Source organism: Manduca sexta, chromosome 22, assembly GCF_014839805.1.
Source record: "Manduca sexta isolate Smith_Timp_Sample1 chromosome 22, JHU_Msex_v1.0, whole genome shotgun sequence".
NCBI classification, from domain to species: Eukaryota; Metazoa; Arthropoda; class Insecta; order Lepidoptera; family Sphingidae; genus Manduca; species Manduca sexta.
In genome coordinates, this window is record NC_051136.1 from 8,103,782 (window position 1) to 8,125,882 (window position 22,101).

The following is a 22,101-nucleotide window of genomic DNA, read 5'->3' on the forward strand; positions in this document are numbered from 1 at the left end:
CATTGCTGTGATAACAAGTCCGTTTCTCAGTGCTGACGGCATGGCAGTCTTCGCAGTGCGTAGACATAGGGCCGTTGTGATTGGCTATTACTCGTATTGTGATACAACTTGAATCTAGTTGGCTGTCAGATTAACAAAGCTGAACAAAGAGCAAGCTGTCAGATAAACAAAGCTGAGAAACATAACAGGGGGAATAGATGTAAAATCCAACCTGTTAAAAAGCATTGAGCTGCCTACAATAATGGCCTGGTATTTCATGTCAATTTCGCGGGGTTTACCGAAAGGTCGAAATTGTCCTTATTTATCCTATCTACAGCTGCGGACACACAATCGACTAGCTCCTGAGAATAAATTTGCAAGTCATCAGCATACAGATGGTACGCACATTGAAGATTTTGTGTTAAGAGGTTTATGAAGATAGAGAACAAGAATGGGGAGGGTATGCCGCCTTGAGGGACGCCACAGTCTATATCACGCCAGCTAGACGAAGAATCGTCTAGGCGCACCAACTGTTGGCGTCCCTGAAAATATAACGAGAACCAATTCAGTGCCGTGGGCGAGATCATAAGGTGGGAGAGGTTTGCAAGAAGAATGTCGTGACTGACTATATTGAAGGCGTTGGAGAAATCAACCAAAGCCAAAACAACGACTTACAAATCCTCCACGCCCTCCCTAATATCGCCAGTCACTTTGAGGAGTGCAGTAATAGTGCTATAGCCAGGCCTGAAGCCAGACTGGAGTGGGCATAGTAGGTTGTTTCGGTGCACATGCTCAGACAATTGCTAGTGAGCACAGGCCTCAAGCACTTTTGAGAGAAATGGAAGAATGGATACGGGACGGAAATGCTTAGAAATTATTAGTTTAATTTGGTTAGGAATTAGGAAAAGGGATAGCAATAGCTCTCCGCTACAAAGACGGAAAGATACCAGTGCTGAGGGAGGCGTTAATGATATGATTGGTAGAAGTTGGTCCAAGATAGGGATTATCACGCGACGACTGATGTTGACACAGCCAGTGGCACTGGATTTAATGGACAGGATGACTTTTCTAATTTTACCCAACGGCACAGAAGAAAAATGAAAAGTATTAATGTTAGGCCTGGATAGACCCGCTAAGAAATCCATGGTACGACGCCTAGTTCGGTAATCAATCATGGTAATAGATATGAAATGTTGATTAATGTTATCCAAACCAATACTCGCACCGTGGAGATCTATGTTTTTAACTTTGACAATACCCAGAGTTCCGAGGACTCTCCAGATACTGGCTGGCAAGGAAGAAGAAATATTACTGAGAATGTGTTCGGCGTTTTGCATTAGGTACTACCTGGTTACACCGATTCCTTGCAGCGTTAAAAAGGCATCAGTTCTCCTCCGAACGATCCCTTCGTCTCATCGCCATCCTAACCCCATGTGTAATCCATGGTGCAGGAGGATGTTTTAATTTAATTTTCTTTAAAGGGACATGGGTATCAAAGAGTGAAGTGACAACGCGGTTAAATATTGCGACTTTATCGTCAACAGAAGTGGCTGCCAATTGGTGATCCCAGTTAAAGTTAGCAGCGTATCCTTTCAGCTTATCCGCATCGATGCGACCAAAACTACGCAAGTGCAATATCTTTGAGGGGAACTTGAGAGGTTTTGGGGCGTAAGACAAATAGATGAGATCATGGTGAGAGAAGCCAGGAGCAGGAAAATTACCGTGGGAGAAAACAAGGAGCAGAGGTGAGGATAGTGTCAAGCCAAGAGTCGTGACCATCTATTTTATAGTGGGTGGCTTGCAGTGGTAGGACATGCAGTTTAGCATAGTCAAGGACAGTAAGGAGTTTACGAAATCGGGAAGAGTGGCTGGCAAGGAGATCAGTATTTAAATCACCCATGATGATGTGATGAGCATATTCTGATCTTATAGATTCCAGAACTGTTTCCAGACTGGAGAAGTAATCAAGAGATGGAGGACAGTAAATAACACCTAGTAAGGTTTTCACTCTCTTGACCCAAACCTCAAGAAACAGAAATTACGCAAAGCAGAATAAGAAGCAGAGGAAGATATTACAGTTCTATATTTCAGGTCGCTACGTAAATATATAGCGACTTCGCCCCCTCTCTTGTCAACTCGATCATTTCTAATCAAAATGAAACCAGGGAGGGGGTAAAGGGTAGAAGGAAGGTGAGGTTTGAGCCAGCTCTCAGAAATCAGAACGGCATGAGCGTTGGCTTACAAAAATAATCTCTTTTCATTCAGCCTTTAACTCATCACTAAGCTGTCATTAAAATTTAACATTTAATTACTTACTTAAATGTAAGTATATTTCCTATTTTTCTAATATTTCTTCAAATACCGGAAATACCGGAATACCGGAATTTATTTTAGGTCAATACCGAAAATACCGGTTTTGAAAAATGGTCCGGTATTGCGACCCCTACGTATTGCCATATAACGAAACTTTTGTAGATATTACGTAGATAATAAAACATTTATCTTGTTAAAATATTTTATTGGTTTCCTAATTAATTAATGTCGTGTCTAGGTTATCTGCTAGTTTCTTATTATCCTTAAGGTTCTTCATCTTCTTATTTTCGATTCATTTGATCGCCTAGTATTGCACTGTTAAGGAAATAATATTTCTGTGATAATCACACTGTACAAATACTTATCTATAGTATGAATGGACAGATTCGTATTAAATATGATAATAAATTTAGAAAAAAAAACAATGTAATATGTAAGAATTAGTGTTTCACTAAAAATAATTGTTATTAGCAAGTTGCGGTGACGCGTTAAATACCACGTGGACCACCACGACGCCACGGACAACTATTGAATGCACGTGTCGTTTAACTCGTTTAAACATCATTTAAATTGGTCTAGAGTGATAAGTGATAGTGCGCGAGTTCGGTATCGTGCATTTCGTCGGCAATAAGGTTGAGGTAATATCAAAAAAGTATAGCCTAATCAGTACCTCTCGCACGAAAATTACGTAATATTTGTTGTCATTATTGGCGAATATATGACTATGAAAAAAAGCGGCGATAGCCTAGTTGGGTGTGGAACGGACTGCCAAGACGAATGTCCGCAGGTTCAAATCCCAAGGGCACACACCTCTGACTTTTCTAAAATCATGTGTGTATTCTTTGTGAATTTATCGTTCGCTTTAACGGTGAAGGAAAACATCGTGACGAAACCTGCACATCTGAGAAGTTCTCTATAGGAATTTCGAAGGTGTGTGAAGTCTACCAATCCGCACTAGGCCAGCGTGGTGGACTAAGGCCTAATCCCTCTCAGTAGTAGAGGAGGCCCGTGCTCAGCAGTGGGCAAGTATATAATACAGGGCTGATATTATTATTATTATATAACTATGAATAATTATGAGTAACAAACACACCCGAATAAGCTGTTTACAAACGCGTATTGGTGCCTTCTCGACTGTATTATTTAAATCAGGGGCTAAAACTTAAATTACAGTTTTGTTGGTGTCAATTTTTGTATCGGAATTCGAACTGAACCCTACATGTGTAAACTTACTCGTATATTAGAAAATCGTGTAGCCATTGTAACAGTAAACTCAAAATGTATGGGAATCGGCAGCAAGACACTTTTTTGACGTATAGTATGGCAAACAACTATAGAGAAATATTTACACGTTAACTTACTCGACGCAATTCTTAGTTGCTCGTGTTTGCGATACATTAAAATAAAAAATCAACTTTGGGCACCACTTTTGCTTACCTTCCTTTTAAATTTAAGGTTGCTGTTACATGAAATTAATTACACATGTAACTAAACATGGCGCGACTTTTATTTTCCTAGTTATACTATATCTACTGTAAAATGATTTCCAATGTTTTGACACTCATATAGAAATACAGACTATTCGATATGAGATCAATTATGTACCCGTTATTTCTTCAACTTCTGTATCTCAAAAACATAAGCGGGTATATTTTTTATTTTGTACGTTATTTTACACGATACACCCGTATCTTATATATCCACATAACAGTAAAAATAAACAATTTTGTGAAACAATCAAAACTGGTTGTGGTAGAAATTAATGTTTGAAATATCGCAAGAACACAAGTAGGCGTGTGTTGAGCATTATTTAGATCCATAACGTCACTACACTTCACACGCATTTGTGTTTTTGACAGTTATGATATCCATCTGATATCAAATAATTGTAACTTATTTATTTTTGAACGGGTTTTGATAATTTCTCTCAGCTATTTGTGATCGTAAAATTTTGATAAAAGGAAGAAATAAAAACGTGTCATCTACCCTATTTATACTAATAAATAGTCTCTAATAGCAGTAATTAATTATTGAAAAGGATATTGTTTATCTCTTGGTTCTTCATGAGAACGATCTCGAAAAGGCGATTTCTCCTGTGAAAAATAACATATATTGATTATAAAATGTTTCTACATAATATAAGTTCTCATTAATTAATCTGTTAAAAACCGATTACGAAATAAAAATGTGACTTAATTAATTATCATAGTTTGAAAAAGAGTCTAATACACGGCCACAAACTTACCCTCTTATGGTACTTTTCGTAATGGTGATCGTCTTGCGAACCATTCTGATGACTTCCCATCTTGATTATGGCTGTAAATATAATGTAATTATAATTTATTGAACTAAATTATACTCTAAAGTTATCGACAGAACAACAGTAGTAAACCGACAGTGAAATTCAATATTTATGGATATAGCTCTCTTATATCTGTGTACTTTAGCTATTCGGGGCTTCTAAAAATTTTAGTTGATAAAAGTAAATTAGCGCGGTACGCTATTCAAGATCGCTACGCGGTACGCTATTCCTAGATCAAAATTCTTAATTCAGAACGTGATTGCGGATGTGTAAACCCGGCCATTGTGTCAATGATATTTCAAATTTCTGATTTTTCAGTTGAAACCGATAATTCCTGAGATTACCCGTTACTCCTCCGCTCCTATTGGTCATAGCGTGATGATATATAGTCTATAGCACTCCACAAACAAAGGACTATTCAACACAAAAAGAATTTTTCAGTTCGAATCGGTAGTTCCCGAGATCTAATACTGCTCCGCTCCTATTGGGTATAGCGTGATGATATATAGCCTATAGCACTCCAGGAACAAAGGGCTATCCAACGCAAAAAGATTTTTTCAGTTTGGACCTGTAGTTCCTGAGATTAGCCATTACTGCTCCGCTCCTATTGGGTATAGCGTGATGATATATAGCCTATAGCACTCCAGGAACAAAAGGCTATCCAACGTAAAAATAATTTTTCAGTTTGGACCGGTAGTTCCTGAGATTAGCCATTACTGCTCTGCTCCTATTGGGTATAGCGTGATGATATATAGCCTATAGCACTCCACGAACAAAGGGCTATCCAACGCAAAAAGAATTTTTCAGTTTGGACCGGTAGTTCCTGAGATTAGCGCGTTCAAACAAACAAACTCTTCAGCTTTATATAATAGTATAGATTTGGGACACCGGGTCAGCTAGTAAGATAAGAAAAGAAAAAAGAAAATTAATAATTCAACAATTACATTATGTCAAAAAATAAAAATTATAAAACACTTAAAATTCTTTCCATCGTTCCATCTAACGTCAGTGCAATTGTTTTGCCTTCCCGGAACCCCTCCACTAACACTTAAACTTTATGGAATAGTTAAGTTCAAATTTAATTTTAAGTATTATTACGAATCTTTTATATGGAAATAAAGAAAAGTGTTGTCTTTAGACTTTTTCAGGCAATTTTAAATTTTTCTCTCCTTATGAACCATCCTCGTACTTCAAGGAATATTTTAAAAAAAGAATTAGCGAAATCGGATCAGCTGCTCTCGAGATTTGCGCAGAGCAAGACATTCAGCGATTCATTTTTTTTATAGAAGATCTAACAAATCAAACGGGACAGTCAAATAAAATAAATTGGATTAGATTAGAATGAAAGGGTAAGTGTTCCCGTATGCACTTAATACATATTCTTCACATTCACGTGTCATATGAAAAACATGACGTATGAAACCAGCTCGACCTCAGAGCTCGACCAAAAAGACAACTAGAATTTGTCTTTTACATGAAGACGTCCCATTTGGGGTAATTTAAGTTTTCAGATTGCGCGTTTCAATATGTTATTACTGCCTGTTTATTTTAATATATAAAGTCATAGGTAGTTCATGCCTTGTATTATACATATAATATACCACCGTTGGGCACAGGCCAATACATACATAGTAATACAGATATATATGAAATTTTAATGTTTTTAGACAATTTACTGACCTTTCTGCTCATCCCGTCTTCTTTTCTGTTCTAAAATAGCAGATTCTTCTGTTCTGTCCTAAAAATAAAATATAAAATTTGAGATCGCATTAAAATCAGGGAACAAACTTGTATGAAATCAAGAAAATTTCTGTTTATAATCATAACTATTAATAATTTGTTGGCACCTTCGATCGAATGGATATCGAGTTAAATTTCTACCAGGTGTATGGTATATGGTGTAAATCTGAGATTTATACAAACTTTTATCCCCTTAGAGGTGGAATTTATCAAAATCCTTTCTTAGCAGATGCCTACGTCATAACATCTACCTGCATACTAAATTTCAGCCCGATCCGTCCCGTGGTTCGGGCTGTGCGTTGATAGATCACTATGTCAGTCAGTCACCTTTGAGTTATATAATATATTTAGATTATGATATAAGTATCTCACGCAGGTTGATTCTGCTATAAATACTATTTACGTTACCTTGTTATCAAAACGTTTGCTTAGGTTTTGTAATTTTTTTTATCAATAGAATCTATACCTACATGGCGACACATTAACGGAGTTGGAATCTTCTTTTTTGTCACAAGTACTCACCCTCTTACGATTCATCTTACGTTCTTTGCGGTCATCACCTCTTATTTTATTTTTCCTTTTTTCCTTCTCTGGTGATCTTTCTTCTATTTCTTTACTACCCTGCTTACGTAGAAAAATAATATTAATCTTCTATTTCACATAAAATGTGCAGTAAATGAAATTAATTTTTAACTACATAATATAATGGTTCAATTTTTATAATAAATTAAAATCGAGCCAAAAGGGACAATGAATTAAGACCAGTTACAAACTCTTTTGTTTAAAGACTTCAGCTTCAGTGTCTTCTTCACGTTATCCTTTTCTAAAATGTTTCATCCGGGTCTTGAAAAACGACGACGACGCCATGCTCAATGCTTCAGTGTTTGCTCCTTTCTGTAGTTCTATTTCAGTTGCAGTCCTTTGTGGCTATTTTAGACACAATCTTCTTTTTATTCTGATTAGTGGGTTAACATCAAGTGTCCGTGTTTTATTTAACTTTTTGTTTAATATTGATATGCTATCTATATTCTTCAATATGTAATGACAACCAGCGAAGTTTGATCCTTCATGTTACTTTTTGAAATGGCGAAGTAGCCACAATTACTTCTTCCAGCTTGATTTTAAGCTTGCATTAATTGATCGAGCCACGATACGATAATATCGTTATATTCTATGAAGAGTACTTTTGGGTCGACCTTCAAATCAAAGAAGTGAATATTGGCGCGAACTTATCCTGTCGCATCTATCTTCCGTTCAGGCACGCTTAACTCAATGGACCTTTTGGCTCGTTTACAAATGACCTTACCGTGTCAACGCGGACTGGGCTGAATGGACTTACGATTCGAGTGATTGTTCCTTTTATAACTTTATATTAATTTTAGCTTTAGTGATGTTTATGCCATGGGACTTTTGCTTTCTTATATAAATTTCCCTAGATGTTTCTGACAGTGCAGCTGCAAGGTGATTCTGGGCTTCCAGGTAGCTATTATATATTCAATTCCTTTGTTTCTTTGTCTTGAATTTTCTTTCCTCCATCTGCTGTATCATGACGTATCATGCGTCGAATACTTTATTAATCTTCGTTTGTATATTTTCCTTTGTGATGTCCACTTCTGCCACATCTTTAGCGGTCAACGATTTGATGATTTCTTCAATATTTTTTACTTGATGACATTTGAAAATTATAATTGATTTATTTAATTTTTTATTGAATTTGAATTTCTTGCACTTTTGTGATTTTTTTTATTATTTTTATTGAGCACTTTGAGAGTCAGAAAGTCTTAGTAGAACACATTTATTCTTCTTCGTAGTAACGATCTTGAGCACTTATTTGTATTTAATATTTTAGTATTGTTATATACAGGGCGCTTCCGGCGCTTCGTAGTCGCTGTCCAGCCCAATCCTCAGTCCGGCGCGAGTGCAATGCAAGGTCGATTTATTACCACAGTACTCACCTTGCCATTGCCGCTGTTTTCTACTTTACGGCGCTTCACATCTGGAATGAATAATTGAAATAGAATTGCATTACAAAATCTCTTGGTTGAGACCTAAATATCCCTATATTACCTTTACAATATTCCAGTTACACGGATTTTCATAAAGCTGGGTTGTTTTCTTAAAAAACCTTACATATAATATATACTTTATATAGGTATATGTACTTGATAATTTAAATTATCGTATTTGGCTAATATTTAGTATTGGAACTACTACTAGTTATAGTATTCGAACGGACACATTCAATTTGGAGTAATAATTATAACTATTTAGACTGTAATTATGTATTATATGCATTTGCATATGCAAAACTATAGGACAGGTTTAAATGTAGGCCTTCTAAGAATAATTTCATTAAAAAAATATTACAAAATAAGCATGATGCACCCATACTAATGAAATTGCCCCTTGGGTACTTATTCGAATTTGATACAAGTATCTGATTTATATATTTATTTATTATAAATCCTCTTTCATAATTGGGTAAATGCTTCTGGTCACATAAATGTATAAGTCGGCCAAATACAAAAGTCGCACTCTCATCTATATTCTCAATTAAACTGTAAACAAATTGGTACTGTCTTTGTTAGCTGTTTAATATGAATTTGAAACTTGTCAAACGTGTAAAACTAATAGCTACTAAATTAATAAAATATTGGGAGTCTTGAAGCATAATTCATATTTCTCAATTAAAATTGTTATTTTGCCAGTATTGCGTTTTACTATATTGCAGCACATTTTTTGCAACGAACTTTTTAATAAAATCGGCTCAGCTACAAACAACAAGAATACGAGTCTCACCTCGTTCTATGTCATCGGTAGCACTGCGGTGTTCGTGTGGCGGGGACACTGTCTCTAGATAATTATCCTGTTAGAAAAAACGTCGCAATGAATTAATCAATAACTATGAAAAAACATATTAATTGCAGTATATTATGAAATACTTTACCCTATGCGAACGTTCTCTGGGCGATTTTTCTTTGGGTCTATTCTCCTCCTTGTTCCTTTCCTTGATTGAACTGTACAAACAAATGCATCATTTTTAACTGACTTATATATTGTGATAGCTTACAACGAAAGTTTAAAGCTACAATACTTACGATCGCGATTCACGTTTAGATTCTTTTTCGCGATCGGATTCTTCCCGACGTCGGTCGCTGGTACGTGACTCCCGCTTCTCAGCGTCTACTCAAAATTATTGAATGAGTTAATTTTATCTAACGTAACACAGAAACATATACATACAAAATGTAAACAAAAATATGATGTTTATTTTTGCAAGTATAAACACTGAAGTAATTAATATCGATCTAATAATAATAATGTATCTACATTACATATGTCGAAGGTTGCAGTTGTTCGTACAACTGTAACTAATATACAGCTAATGCATGTTTTTGAGAAAGTATCGTGACCGTGAAGTATCGTGCTTGCGGGGGCTCTGTCCAGTGCGGTACTGTTTTCGTGACGTTAATTATATAAAGCAAACAAAGAATATGAGTGAGCGGGAGTTGGACTTGTTCCTTATCGGAGCCATCGAGAGATGGAACGGCGGCAGCGTGCGTTGCCACATTGGCAAGTAGTTACCTGCGGCGACGGGTGCGGCGGCGGGCGCGGCCCCGGGCGAGGCGCCGCCCCCCGCGCCGCCGCCCGCGCCGCCCCCGCGCCGCCCGGGCCCGCCGCGGCGCCGGCCGCACCGCCCGCGCCGACCGCCGCTATCTTGTGCTTGTCGCTCATCTGCAATAATGTCTTTATGTATTTAACTAGCTTTTGCTCGCGGCTCCGCCCGCGTTATAAAGTTTTTCAGGCTAAAGTTTTCCGTTATAAAAATAGCAGTTTCCCGGGAGCTTATGTTCTTCCCAGGGTCTCAAACTGTCTCCATACCAAATTTCATCTTAATACGTTAGGTAGTTTTTGAGTTTAACACGTTAAGGCAGACAGATGCAGCGGGGGACTTTGTTATATTATTTAGAACATTTTAAGTGAAACAATCCCGTCATACATCATTGTTGCATAACTTTAACCGTTTACGCAGCGCAGGCAACGGAAGCTCTCAAAACTCATAATTTTCCCCGTTTTTGCAACATGTTTCATTACTGCTCCGCTCCTATTGGTCATAGCATGATGATATATAGCCTATAGCACTCCAGGAACAAAGGGCTATCCAACACAAAAAAAATTTTTCAGTTCAAACCGGTAGTTCCTGAGATTAGCCATTACTGCTCCGCTCCTATTGGTCATAGCGTGATGATATATAGCTTATAGCGGTCCACAAATAAAGGGCTATCCAACACAAAACGAATTTTTCAGTTGAAACCGGTAGTTCCTGAGATTAGCCATTACTGCTCCGCTCCTATTGGGTATAGCGTGATGATATATACCCTATAGCACTCCACGAATAAAGGGCTATCCAACGCAAAAAGAATTTTTCAGTTTGGACTGGTAGTTCCTGAGATTAGCCATTACTGCCCCGCTCCTATTGGGTATAGCGTGATGATATATAGCCTATAGCACTCCACGAACAAAGGGCTATCCAACGCAAAAAGAATTTTTCATTTTGGACCGGTAGTTCCTGAGATTAGCCATTACTGCCCCGCTCCTATTGGGTATAGCGTGATGATATATAGCCTATAGCACTCCACGAACAAAGGGCTATCCAACGCAAAAAGAATTTTTCAGTTTGGACCGGTAGTTCCTGAGATTAGCGCGTTCAAACAAACAAACAAACAAACAAACAAACAAACAAACAAACAAACTCTTCAGCTTTATATAATAGTATAGATTAGTCTTTCTCGCGGGCGCATCCGCCAAGTGTGGGTTTGGCGACAATTTAATTTTAAACGATACAAGGAAAGGTGAGATTCTTTATTTAACGCATAGTTACATACGCACAAGAAATTAAATATTAATTTTATTAAAACAGTTATTTTATACTATGTATAATTGAAGCAAATATGCACAATTCGATACAGTGATACAATCCGAGATCTCACTGATTTGACAGCCTAAAGGTAAAAATATCTCAATGAGGCGACATACACAAATTATTCCAATACAACTTATCAATTTTCTGTGTATACCTGGTGAAAATCGCTTTCCCTCATGTTAGGACCTTTATTACGTAACTGGCCGCTGTACACGGTAGCCAGAACGTACAAATCTTGTCTTTGGGTTTTCTCTTCGTCTTTTACCTAAAAATAAAATACACAAATTACACAGGTTAAGGGGAATATCAATTTTGGTCAGGAAATAGAAACCTTTATAAATTCACCTTACCTTGTCAACTTTTTTTTCGATGATCTGTGCCAGTCTAGCCAGTACGGGGAAGTGTGGCAACACACGAATCAGCACGATGAGAGCGTTACGTATTTGTACATAATCACCAGAGTCCAAGCAGACCACCATTGCCTTCGTGATTTTGTAGTGCCATTTATGACATACATGCCTATTAAAAAAGGTAACATTTTAATATATTTACATACTGTTTTATTTAGTCATAACAACTGACCTATGGTCCATAGAAATTGCATCAGTTTAATGACTAATATCTAAACTCTGTTCTTTGAATTGATAAAATATAATATTTTATTCCAGATAATACCGAGGCTTCATATCAAAGGTTTACAAAGACAATAGTGAAGTTTCCAGCACTCATCTTTCTAATCGTAAATTATATCTGATATACTATCAATTAGTTTTGTTTTATTCAAATTTTTGTCGCCCTTATAAAACTGCGCTTTTGTCTATACACCTTATTTTATGAGTCTGGATAATATGATATATTCTTCCATCACGACAAAATTTAATCAAACACGCCGGAAAAGGTATCGTAGATTCGTATTAGTAAGCAAATTATATTGAAAAACAATGACCTGTAATTTTCATATCCGACATGGTCGTTGGCCTCTGTGAACTGGTTCGAGACTCGGTACTTGGTGACGAAGCCCGGGTAATGCGCGCACTCGCGGTGGAAGGCTTGCTTGTCGCCGTGCCAGCGCATGGCCGTGCCCAGCACCTTGCACAGGAACGTGCCGTAGCGCGCCGCCTCGCCCTCCGTGCACGACATCACCGAGTATGTGATGTCGCAGAATAACTGCTCAAATACACTCACACTCAAAATCTTAAACTTAATTCTTTTAATCTCTCATGTTCTTTGTTAATACATAATGATGTCTCAGTTCCATAGGAATTCATAACGGTGGTTAAAAACAAAACTGTTCGCAACAAGTGTCAACTCAGACTCAAACAAAGTAATAATAGAAAGCGCAGCACACGCGGTGCCCCGCGTCCTACCCTGTCGTAGCACAGCAGCGTGGAGAAGTTGGGCGTCTTGAGCGAGTGCACGGTGTGCACGAACTCGGCGCAGTAGAGCGCGTCGGCGGCCGTGAAGACGCAGCGCGGGAACAGGCACAGCTGCATGAGGCGCGTCACGGTCTCGTTCTTGGCGGACTTGGCGGCGCGCGTGGGGAACCAGCCGGCGCACTCGCGCTGCAGCCGCGCCGTGACGCGCGCCACGTGCTCCTGCTGCCGCCGCCGCTCCTCCTGCGCACGCGCACGTCACTCACCACTCACTCAACACTCAACGTATAAAAAACATGCTATAACTAGAATGACTGAATAATGGTTACGTTCAAAATAATTACCTAGTTTTCCTAATCTGAAATCGTTCACATGTTTCCTTTTATAATAGTCACAGAATTCTATTGATAAACAATAAGATCACTTTTACCTGTAGTTTATCAATGAGGGTGTTGAAACGCTCCTGTTCTTTCTTGCCCTTGGTTCCCTGAGAGGTATCTTTAGCGGCATTGGCTGCTGCTATTTTCAAGCGTTCTATTTCCCTTTCGTAACTTTCGACTGGCACACGAAGATCGTACATAGAAAGGGACCTAAAAATGGTCATGCAATTAAATAAAACTAGGAAAATTAATACTGAGCAATGTGTTGCTCAGTATTAATTTTACTGGTTTTATAAATTGTGTCCTGTGGGACGCAATTTATATATTTATTAAAATTTCAAATAATATTGTAATAATCAAGTACAATAAGCACTATGACAGTACTGTTACTGTTATTTGGTTTATATAAATCTTAGAATTACTTACCAAAAAGTAACATAAAACTCTGGCGATATATCTTCCCAAACTCTAGCAGATAACATTGGAGTAATCGATTGCAATATTGGTTCTAACGCTTCTTTTGACGCAACATTATATCTTTCGATGCTTTTCTCCGGTGTATCCGATTTACTATCTGAATGTTTTCGCAAAGATTCCATTTTAGCAGCAATTTTTTGAGCTATTACTGGACGATGCAAAAAAAATGCAACGTCGGCGTCCACATGGTAATCACGAAGCAATTCCTAAAGAAGAACAAATATTTACTTTAAATCAAGTGTAAGTGTGAAACATTGTTTCAATATATGATAGGAACATCAAGGCCCTCAAAACTGCTGCTTGAGTTGACAAATAAAAATGTTTTGACAGTATGGCTCTATCGCTAGTATTAGGAGGCGTTAATTACCGGTAATGGCGGTAGTCTGGCAGCATATTCGTCGGGTGCATGAGAGGACGCCAGGAAAGTGCCCAGCTGTACAAGAGCGTCCTGGCATTGATCTGCCAACCTTCCTACCACCTTCAACTGCGATCCTGGAGGTTCTCCGGTTACGGCAGGGTCGTCATCATATTCTAAAATTAACAAATCCTATTCATTCAGTTTAAATCTAGTATTATCAAGGATTTAGTTTCATTTGAGGTTATTTATTAGATAGAAACGGGATCCGTAGGTATATTTCTACAACTATGCTTTGTATTTACATACCTTTCCAAACACAGCAATGGCGTTGTTGCGCTGAAAGTATGCACAACGCGATATCTAAGTTGTTGCCAACTATCGCTTCTTTTAACCTTGCTGATGATCTTCTTGTATTTCGTACTTGTGAAAAGTATCCAGCCTATTAAAAGAAATTTTTAATAAAAAATGTATAACATATTTAATTATAACATTTAAAATAAATCAGTTTAATATTTACCTCTCCCTTTAGCAATTCACCGCCAGCCATGGCATCAAGTTGCTCGGGAGTCATTTCTTCGGCTGCTTCAATTCCCGCCATTTTTTGTACAATTTCTTTTAATATTAGTAAATCTTGGCTGTGAAAAAGGTCTTAAATTTAGTGAGAGTAAGTAATAAAAGAAAATGTTTAAACCCATCTAGTTTAAGGAAGAAAACTATTATTGAATTCACACTTAAGTTTAGAGACGAGACTCTAAATACAGTGCACAGGTCTTTAGTAGTATAATCGTAATAGACATTGAAATCCTCATTTCCATTACTAGGTCCACCAATATTATTTCGTAAGGTGTGAGGTTGCTCGGTATCGGATTATCTGCATATAGTAAAGGTATAGTCAGCAACAGAAGTCGTTGAACATAATTTGTTTCCAATATTTTCTAATCATTATCATTTATTAGACTTTATACACTGGCAGCACATTATTTTCGTATATTCGTTAATGTATTTATCTAGCTTAACTAGCAATTTTAATTAGGCACCTACTCCAAAATTGGTATCCAATATATACTTGTTATGTGAAATTATTTTTTGGTTTTGAGTGGTTTCTGAAGGCGGTTTAATTTTTTGTTAAAATTATTTTTATTCATACTTTTTTTCAGCCAATCCTTTACTTTGGTATCCATATTATAGAAAGTAAAAAAATAACTAGTCCGCCATCCTGGCTCGTCCGTCATATTGGATTTAGTAGGACGTCACTTAGTTAACCATGCATTGTCATCCAAACTAAATGTATATCCAATATTTTATTCCAATTGGTTGAGGAAAAAATCACTTAAAAAATAATTTGCAAGATTTGATCCAAACATACGCACATACATGCATACATACGCACATACATGCATACATACGCACATACATGCATACATACGTAGATGCATAAATACATACAAACTTTGCATCATAAATAAAAGCTTGTAATAAAATAAAAGGATGTTAAGCAAGTAATGGTGTAGACTTCTTTCTTGAATTAAATAATGAGATTCATCAACTAATGCACTATCAAGTTATAAAACTCAAAAGTTAAATGTTTAGCGACTTATGTAACATTGAAATCATAACCTTAATCTGTACTCTTCTTTGGTAAGTGATTTATGGTCCGTTTTAATGTTCAGTTGTTTTGTTAATTAGTATCTGTTCATCGACTTTTGTTGCTGACCGTACCTCTGCTGCGCCTTGAGGCGGTTGGCGACGAACTGCAGCAGCGCGGTGAGCTCGATGTTGTGCTTCTTGAAGGCGGCGCCCGCGAAGGCGGCGAGCGCCTGCAGCCACGCCGGCGCCAGCCCGCGCGCGCCCAGCGCCTCCACCAGGCAGAACCCCAGCACGTCCAGCGACAGCAGCGTCAGGTACTTCAGCGACTCCACCACCGGCCCGATCAGGTTGTCGTACGTCTGGATCTGACACACGACATATTATGCGCTGTCACTTCGTTTCTGCTCAACCTATTACATATTTTACTGAATGTTCTATCTCATAAGCGAGAACTAGTTGCTTTTGCTTGAATATGTAACATAGACGACGACGTAACGAATCCCCAAACCAAACAATAAACAAACTACGAACTCGTGCGCCAATATTACATGCGTTTTTACTAAAAGAAACTAGTTACCTGTAACAACATGTAATCAAAAAGAAACGCCGGCGCCGCGTGCGACAGTTTGCCAATGAGGCGACCTTGCGGTTTAATGTTTTCTTTCGAGACACGTTTCATTATGTGTTTTATTCGTTGCAATGAGTTGCCCCTAACACGCATCAGTGAGGGCATGCGCTCTCCAGCCTCATTCTTCCATCGAGAATAGAGACAATATCTAGAAATCAGACATTGCTAATATAAAATTTACCTTAAACTTGCTACTCATTTGTAATAGGAATAAAAATCTTAAACATTTTACCTGCATTGATATGGGTACAACTTTAACAATGTGTAAACTTCTTCAGCCATACAACAGTTACCCTCCATTAAAGTAAGGGATGGCAGTATGGCAGCATCTAATACAGTTAATGCTTCATAATGTAAAGGATCTTCCTTTAGAGATCTAGCAGTTCTTAGTATACGAATTATCTAAAACCCAAAATAAAATATGTATCATATTAAAACCTAATCTTAATTTATTTATTGAAAAAAATGTATGATTGCCGTCAAAAATATAACTACATGGAAAGAGTCCCAAGCAAAACTTATGTAAAGATGTGTTTTAATTTATGTTCTTTCTCACCTTATACATTAAAATAGGATCATAATGCAATGAGGGTCCCAGTAAGATTAAAGCAGGTATAACGGTATTCTTCATGTCTTCAAATGTTTTACAAGCCGGCGGCGCTAAATTTGATTTCAACGGTGGAATGGGTTTACCCATTATCTTAGGAGCAACTCGACATTGTCTGTGGAAATACAAATGTAACATAAAGACTAAGGTTACTTATCTATCGGATTAGTTATTCCAATAGCCAGTGTGCAGCTATTGAGAGTGGAGCAAACAAAAAAATACTATACGGTCTGAAATATTTTAGATATTTCTCTGTTTCAGTATTGATGAATTAAATATCCTTTGGTATTCCTGTAACTCATTATCAGCATCGTACATTTATATAACGTAGAAAAGAAAAAGTAAAAAAATAAACAAATCTGTGTTTGTTTTAATACCAGTTGTGCACATTATCCTATGTGACAATCAATTTTTTCTTTTATAACTTTGATAGCTTATACATATTTTGTTCTCGAACGCCCACGAAAACACTCATTCTGGAAACAATGGTAATTCACTTACGTTCTGTACAATGGCTCGACAAGAGCGTGCAACATTCCGCAGAGTGCTGTAGCAGGTCTCGCCGGCATGCTCGATGTGGGCAGCCGGCCGAACAGGGCCGCAAACTCGCGCCAAGCGTTCACGGTCAGGAGGGCTTCGCACAGCACCAACTTTTGATTAGTCCAATATTCCTGGTTATGATAACATATCAAACATTATATGACTATATTTAAGAAATTAGCTGATAAATGTTATAGCGAAATAAAAAAATGTAAAATCTGTATACAAATGTTATGAACAATGTATAAGTACTTATATTTAAAATATTTATATGTGTATGTATAAATATTTTAAATGAAGTTATAAAAACTTAGAACCATTACATCAGTTTCACGACCACCTTCTGTAAGCAACTACTCGCCTAAATATTTTTTTAGTAACAGATAATAATTTTTATTTTCGAAATAAAAAAATTGCAGTATTCTTTAAATATTATTTGAATAGTTGTTGCATAATATTTAATACAATACGCTTGGCCTAAAATAAAGTAGGACGCTCAGTATATGTGTTGACTGCAACATGCAGTAAAATATAAGGCCCGAGGTGTTCAAAGGTGGTAGCTTTTGTCACCTATTATAATACATTGTCTACTGAATGAAGTGCAGCTACTTTAATTATGTATTGATTTTAAATGTTTAATAGTTTTAAAGTAATTATTTAGCTTTATTTATCTACACATTTATAAAATGAGGTGGTGTATACTGAAATGCATATTTTATTAATATGCTTGAAAGCAATAATTTGGTTGTATACTGGACCCATAGAATCATATTTTTTTATGCTTATTGCGTTTTTAACATTTAATTTATTGTTTTAAAATTTGTCAAAGTCTAAAAATGCAAATGTAAAGTTAAACTTTGTTTCACTTATGAAAAGTGGTTGCTACCTGATAGTTCACTAAGTATGATTGATGGCAGTTTACGACCACACGTACTAAGCAAGAAAAAAACACTATACGACAAATTAAAATAACCTGCTGAAATAGGTATTTTCAGTATTCAACCACAAGATTCCAGGTATTTTTTTTATAAAAAAAATAATAATCATGTCATTTAATATTATCCATATTGGTAAGTATTTGATAATAATTATGTTTAATTTAAAGACAAAAGTAAAAATGAAACTTGTTTTATTACTTTATTTTTATTGCTTGAAATCTGCTCGTCAACCAAAATAAATGGTGTTAACTAATCCTTTGATTACTTTGCATGTTTTTCCTTATTTTTCATAATTTATGAAAGGATAGCCAATACATTATATTTTTTTTAAATAATTTATTTAGAACCAATTTATATGGTCGTCAGCCATTTTAAATGTAAAATACATCCATTTGGATTCAACTGAATATAACAACTCAACTAAGTGGTCGCTTACCAGTGCAACATAGGCTTATGTATGCAAAAACCTACCTGAAGATCCACTTTCTCCTCCATGTATTCAATTGGATTGGCTTGTGGACCCTTAGTTGACACTATATTCAATTTACGAATGTAATCTTGTACTGTTTTCAGTTCTTTTTCAGCTTCCTTTGCCATTATGGTGTCATCAGGTCGTAACTATAACAACAGACATGTTTATAACTAATTTTATATTTTGCTACAGTTTGGGTTCCATTTCATTTTATAAATGTCCAAATCATATACAAGATAATATAATACTTAATGCAAAATACTCTATATGTTTAATTGAAATAAGGAATAATAATATTCACACACATGTATACACAGCCGGTATATTACTCACCCAAGGATAAATGTCATCTAAAGATATGATGTGATGCTGTAATAAAAGTGCTATCACTGTCATTAACTGCGGTGGTTCTTTATAATTATACAGCACCTCTATGTTTCCTAGTTTAAAACCCAGAACCTCTGAAATTACTTGAGGATCACCCATGTAGTTCTTTATCAATGGTATAAAAAGATGGTCCAATTGTGGTCTGGCTTCAAATGATTCTAGAATTATATCTAAAACTCTATTGGGATCCAAATTAAAACACCCTGAAAGAAAAATATCATAATTTTTATTTGTCACAGCTTACCAAAGTAACTAAAAATATGACCTGATACATCATTCTTATACCAGTTTATATAACTAGTAAAATTTAATTAACTCATTACCTATAAGTGATTGTATGATTTCCAGTAAATTAGTCCATTCCATATCCTCACTTATGTCTTGATTCAGTTCAACTATGAGTTTGGCATAACCTTCACTTTCCTCCCTAAATAAATTAAATTTACGCTGTTTGTAACTGAAAAATTAAGGATATCATAAATGTTATCTAGAAAATTTTGCAATGCAGGTGGCTTAAAAACAAAAAGATACATAAATATTAGGAATAGTCTTCTAAATATGAATAGTGGTTAAATAAAAAATATACTTACTATAATTTTGTTTTAATTTTGATAAATTTAGTATAGAAATTTTTGTTTTTCAGTGTACCAACATCTTGTAGAGTATCAATTTCTAATCTTTCCTTCAATAATTTGTCAGAAAGAAACCCTTCTAGTTCTCTGACTATATTACAAAAATTGGTACGTTCTTCACTTTGCACATCATGGCAGGTTTCAGCATCCAATACACAAACAACATCTAACGCTATGGATGGTATATCTGCATGTAATGCCTAAAACAGATTTTATAATTTACAAGCTGCAAGTGTAATTATTATGTTCAGTATCAGTAGTATGATGAAATTATAAACATGAACATAGTATTTTAGTGGTATCATTTACGTATTTTTAATAAATTGATTTTGTATAATACATTGACTGCCTTAGTAGCAAAATTGTAAAATGTGTTACGTTACAACTGAAAATGTAGATGCAGGTAACTGTAAATGCAGGTGAGTTAAATACTCTGCCCAACCCAGGAAAACATAAAAAATGTGATTCTATGTATATATATACCAATGGTATCAATATAGTGGAGCAGGCAATCTGATAGCTGATAATTATTTTTTGACAACTAGTCACAAAAAAGTAATTTTCTCTACTATAAAAAGTATTTTATAGTAGAGAAAATTACTTAATTACAACATATTAAATACAGAACCCATCTGGACTAAACTCTGAATAACAGTAAATTAGTATTGAAATCTGTTGTGTGGTTTAGGATAAGTTAGAGAATATACATAGACAGAGTCAGATTGTGACTTCAATTTATACTATTTATAGATTATTGATGTTTATATACTTATCAACAATGTACTTACTCATAATATAATTATCTTACTTATATTGCAAATATCAACTGAACATAAAAATGGGGCTGGTTATTAAAAATTATGCAAACATCCAGTTTAACAAATGTATATTGAATAGTCCTGAGTAGTGTGTTTTAATCTTGTCAACATAAAACCATAAAGTATATATTTATATATTAAAATCTAAGATGTGAAAGATGTCTCCTTATCTGTCATACACAACTATTTATAAAAACTGAAATGTTGAAACTGTTATAGAAACTAAATTAGTTTTTGATTAAGTGACTGACAAGACACTACACATATAAAAACATTGGATAGGTAAAAAAAACTATTAATTAAATAATGTTTAAACACTTACGGTTATATCCTTAAGAACTGATAGAACTGCTTCTTTTTTTAGATGCCCTCTAAGGCCACACAGCAACAAATCATAAATTGTCTGTGAGAGCCCAGAGAGCTTTCCTGATTTTGAAAACAGTGGACTTTTCTCTTCATCTTTTATAGATTGCGTCACATACTTAAGGCTGCAAATTAAAAATTAATTTAGATGCTTTGATTAATGTTATTGACATCTGATTCTTGTTTAATGACAATCATTATGCTTAAGCCCATGAGTAGTAAAGTAGAAGGACAGCATGGTGCTGATCATGGTGATGTTTGCCCTCCGAGGCAAGTCTCATAATTAACAATTGTAAATCTGGTTCCAGTTATTAACGCGTAAAAAATACTGCTCACACATAGCACTGCTGCTTGTTTGCAAAAAGTGACACGATGGATTCACCAAAATGAATTGCCACATATGAGTGAACTCCCATAAAACATCTATACATGTTAGTCAACACAATTACTATACACTAATTCTATATTTCACTAATTCTATACATAGATGTTTATTTAAAATCTACATTGCTCTAAAAAGTCAGTTTTATTACAAGTGTGTTTGCAAACCAAATACTGTTTGCTTATAAAAGTTATTAAGTGAAATAACAAACTATAAAATTAACTAAGTTAACGTGGCATTCTTTTTTTATGATTTATTTCTAGATATGCGTGTAAGGCCGCTAGCCGTTTTGATAAGGCTTATTATTATATTTAGATGTAGACGGTTTAAACATATACAACCTACAATTCAGACGATATCAAACTTACAGTTGTTCTTTTCCTGATTTTTCCCAGTTTTTACAGTAATCTGCCACGAATTTGCCGAATGATCCCATCGTAGTAATGGGAACTATTAAATTGATAAATTATTACGACCACAATTACAACAACTCGAGACACGCCGCGGCCATAATTGAGTGAATGAGAATATACGAATTAAATTATGGAATGAATGGCAATGAATGATCATTGATCAATAGAGTACCAACTATAAGGCCGAGCGTACACATTTAGAATCACATGTGAATCCAGTAACGGATTTTCTGATATCAGGTTGCTTGCCTCACACCTTGCTAAAATTCAGAAGTGTTTCTGCATTCCAAGTCATCATCATAAAAACAGCTAGATCACCTTGGAAAAGCGAAAAAAACTTTTCCTTAAGTAACGAAATGTTAACTTATTATTTGAAAATAAATATAATGTGGAAGGGAAATTATACTAGACAAATAAATAAAAATAATAAACAATGTACAAATCATTATTATTATGCACAATTCAATGTATGTACTTAGGAAATTCTG

At 35.8% G+C, this 22,101-nt stretch overlaps 1 protein-coding gene across 1 annotated transcript; it reads right to left on the bottom strand.

Moving 5' to 3' along the window:
• Positions 1 to 2,476: 2,476 nt before the first annotated feature.
• Positions 2,477 to 21,754, bottom strand: LOC115453529 (THO complex subunit 2). The gene is given in 31 exon segments (XM_037441311.1): positions 2,477 to 2,599; positions 4,336 to 4,385; positions 4,538 to 4,608; positions 6,275 to 6,332; positions 6,857 to 6,955; positions 8,290 to 8,330; positions 9,134 to 9,200; positions 9,282 to 9,351; positions 9,433 to 9,517; positions 9,920 to 9,962; positions 9,965 to 10,069; positions 11,413 to 11,523; positions 11,609 to 11,777; positions 12,205 to 12,425; positions 12,626 to 12,874; positions 13,062 to 13,221; positions 13,438 to 13,694; positions 13,856 to 14,019; positions 14,153 to 14,285; positions 14,364 to 14,481; positions 15,566 to 15,798; positions 16,011 to 16,209; positions 16,294 to 16,463; positions 16,618 to 16,783; positions 17,170 to 17,339; positions 18,618 to 18,764; positions 18,952 to 19,208; positions 19,329 to 19,462; positions 19,596 to 19,837; positions 20,778 to 20,943; positions 21,569 to 21,754. Coding segments are annotated over 31 exon segments (4,257 nt in total). The 5' UTR covers positions 21,637 to 21,754; the 3' UTR covers positions 2,477 to 2,565.
• Between the last annotated feature and the right edge of the window lie 347 nt (positions 21,755 to 22,101).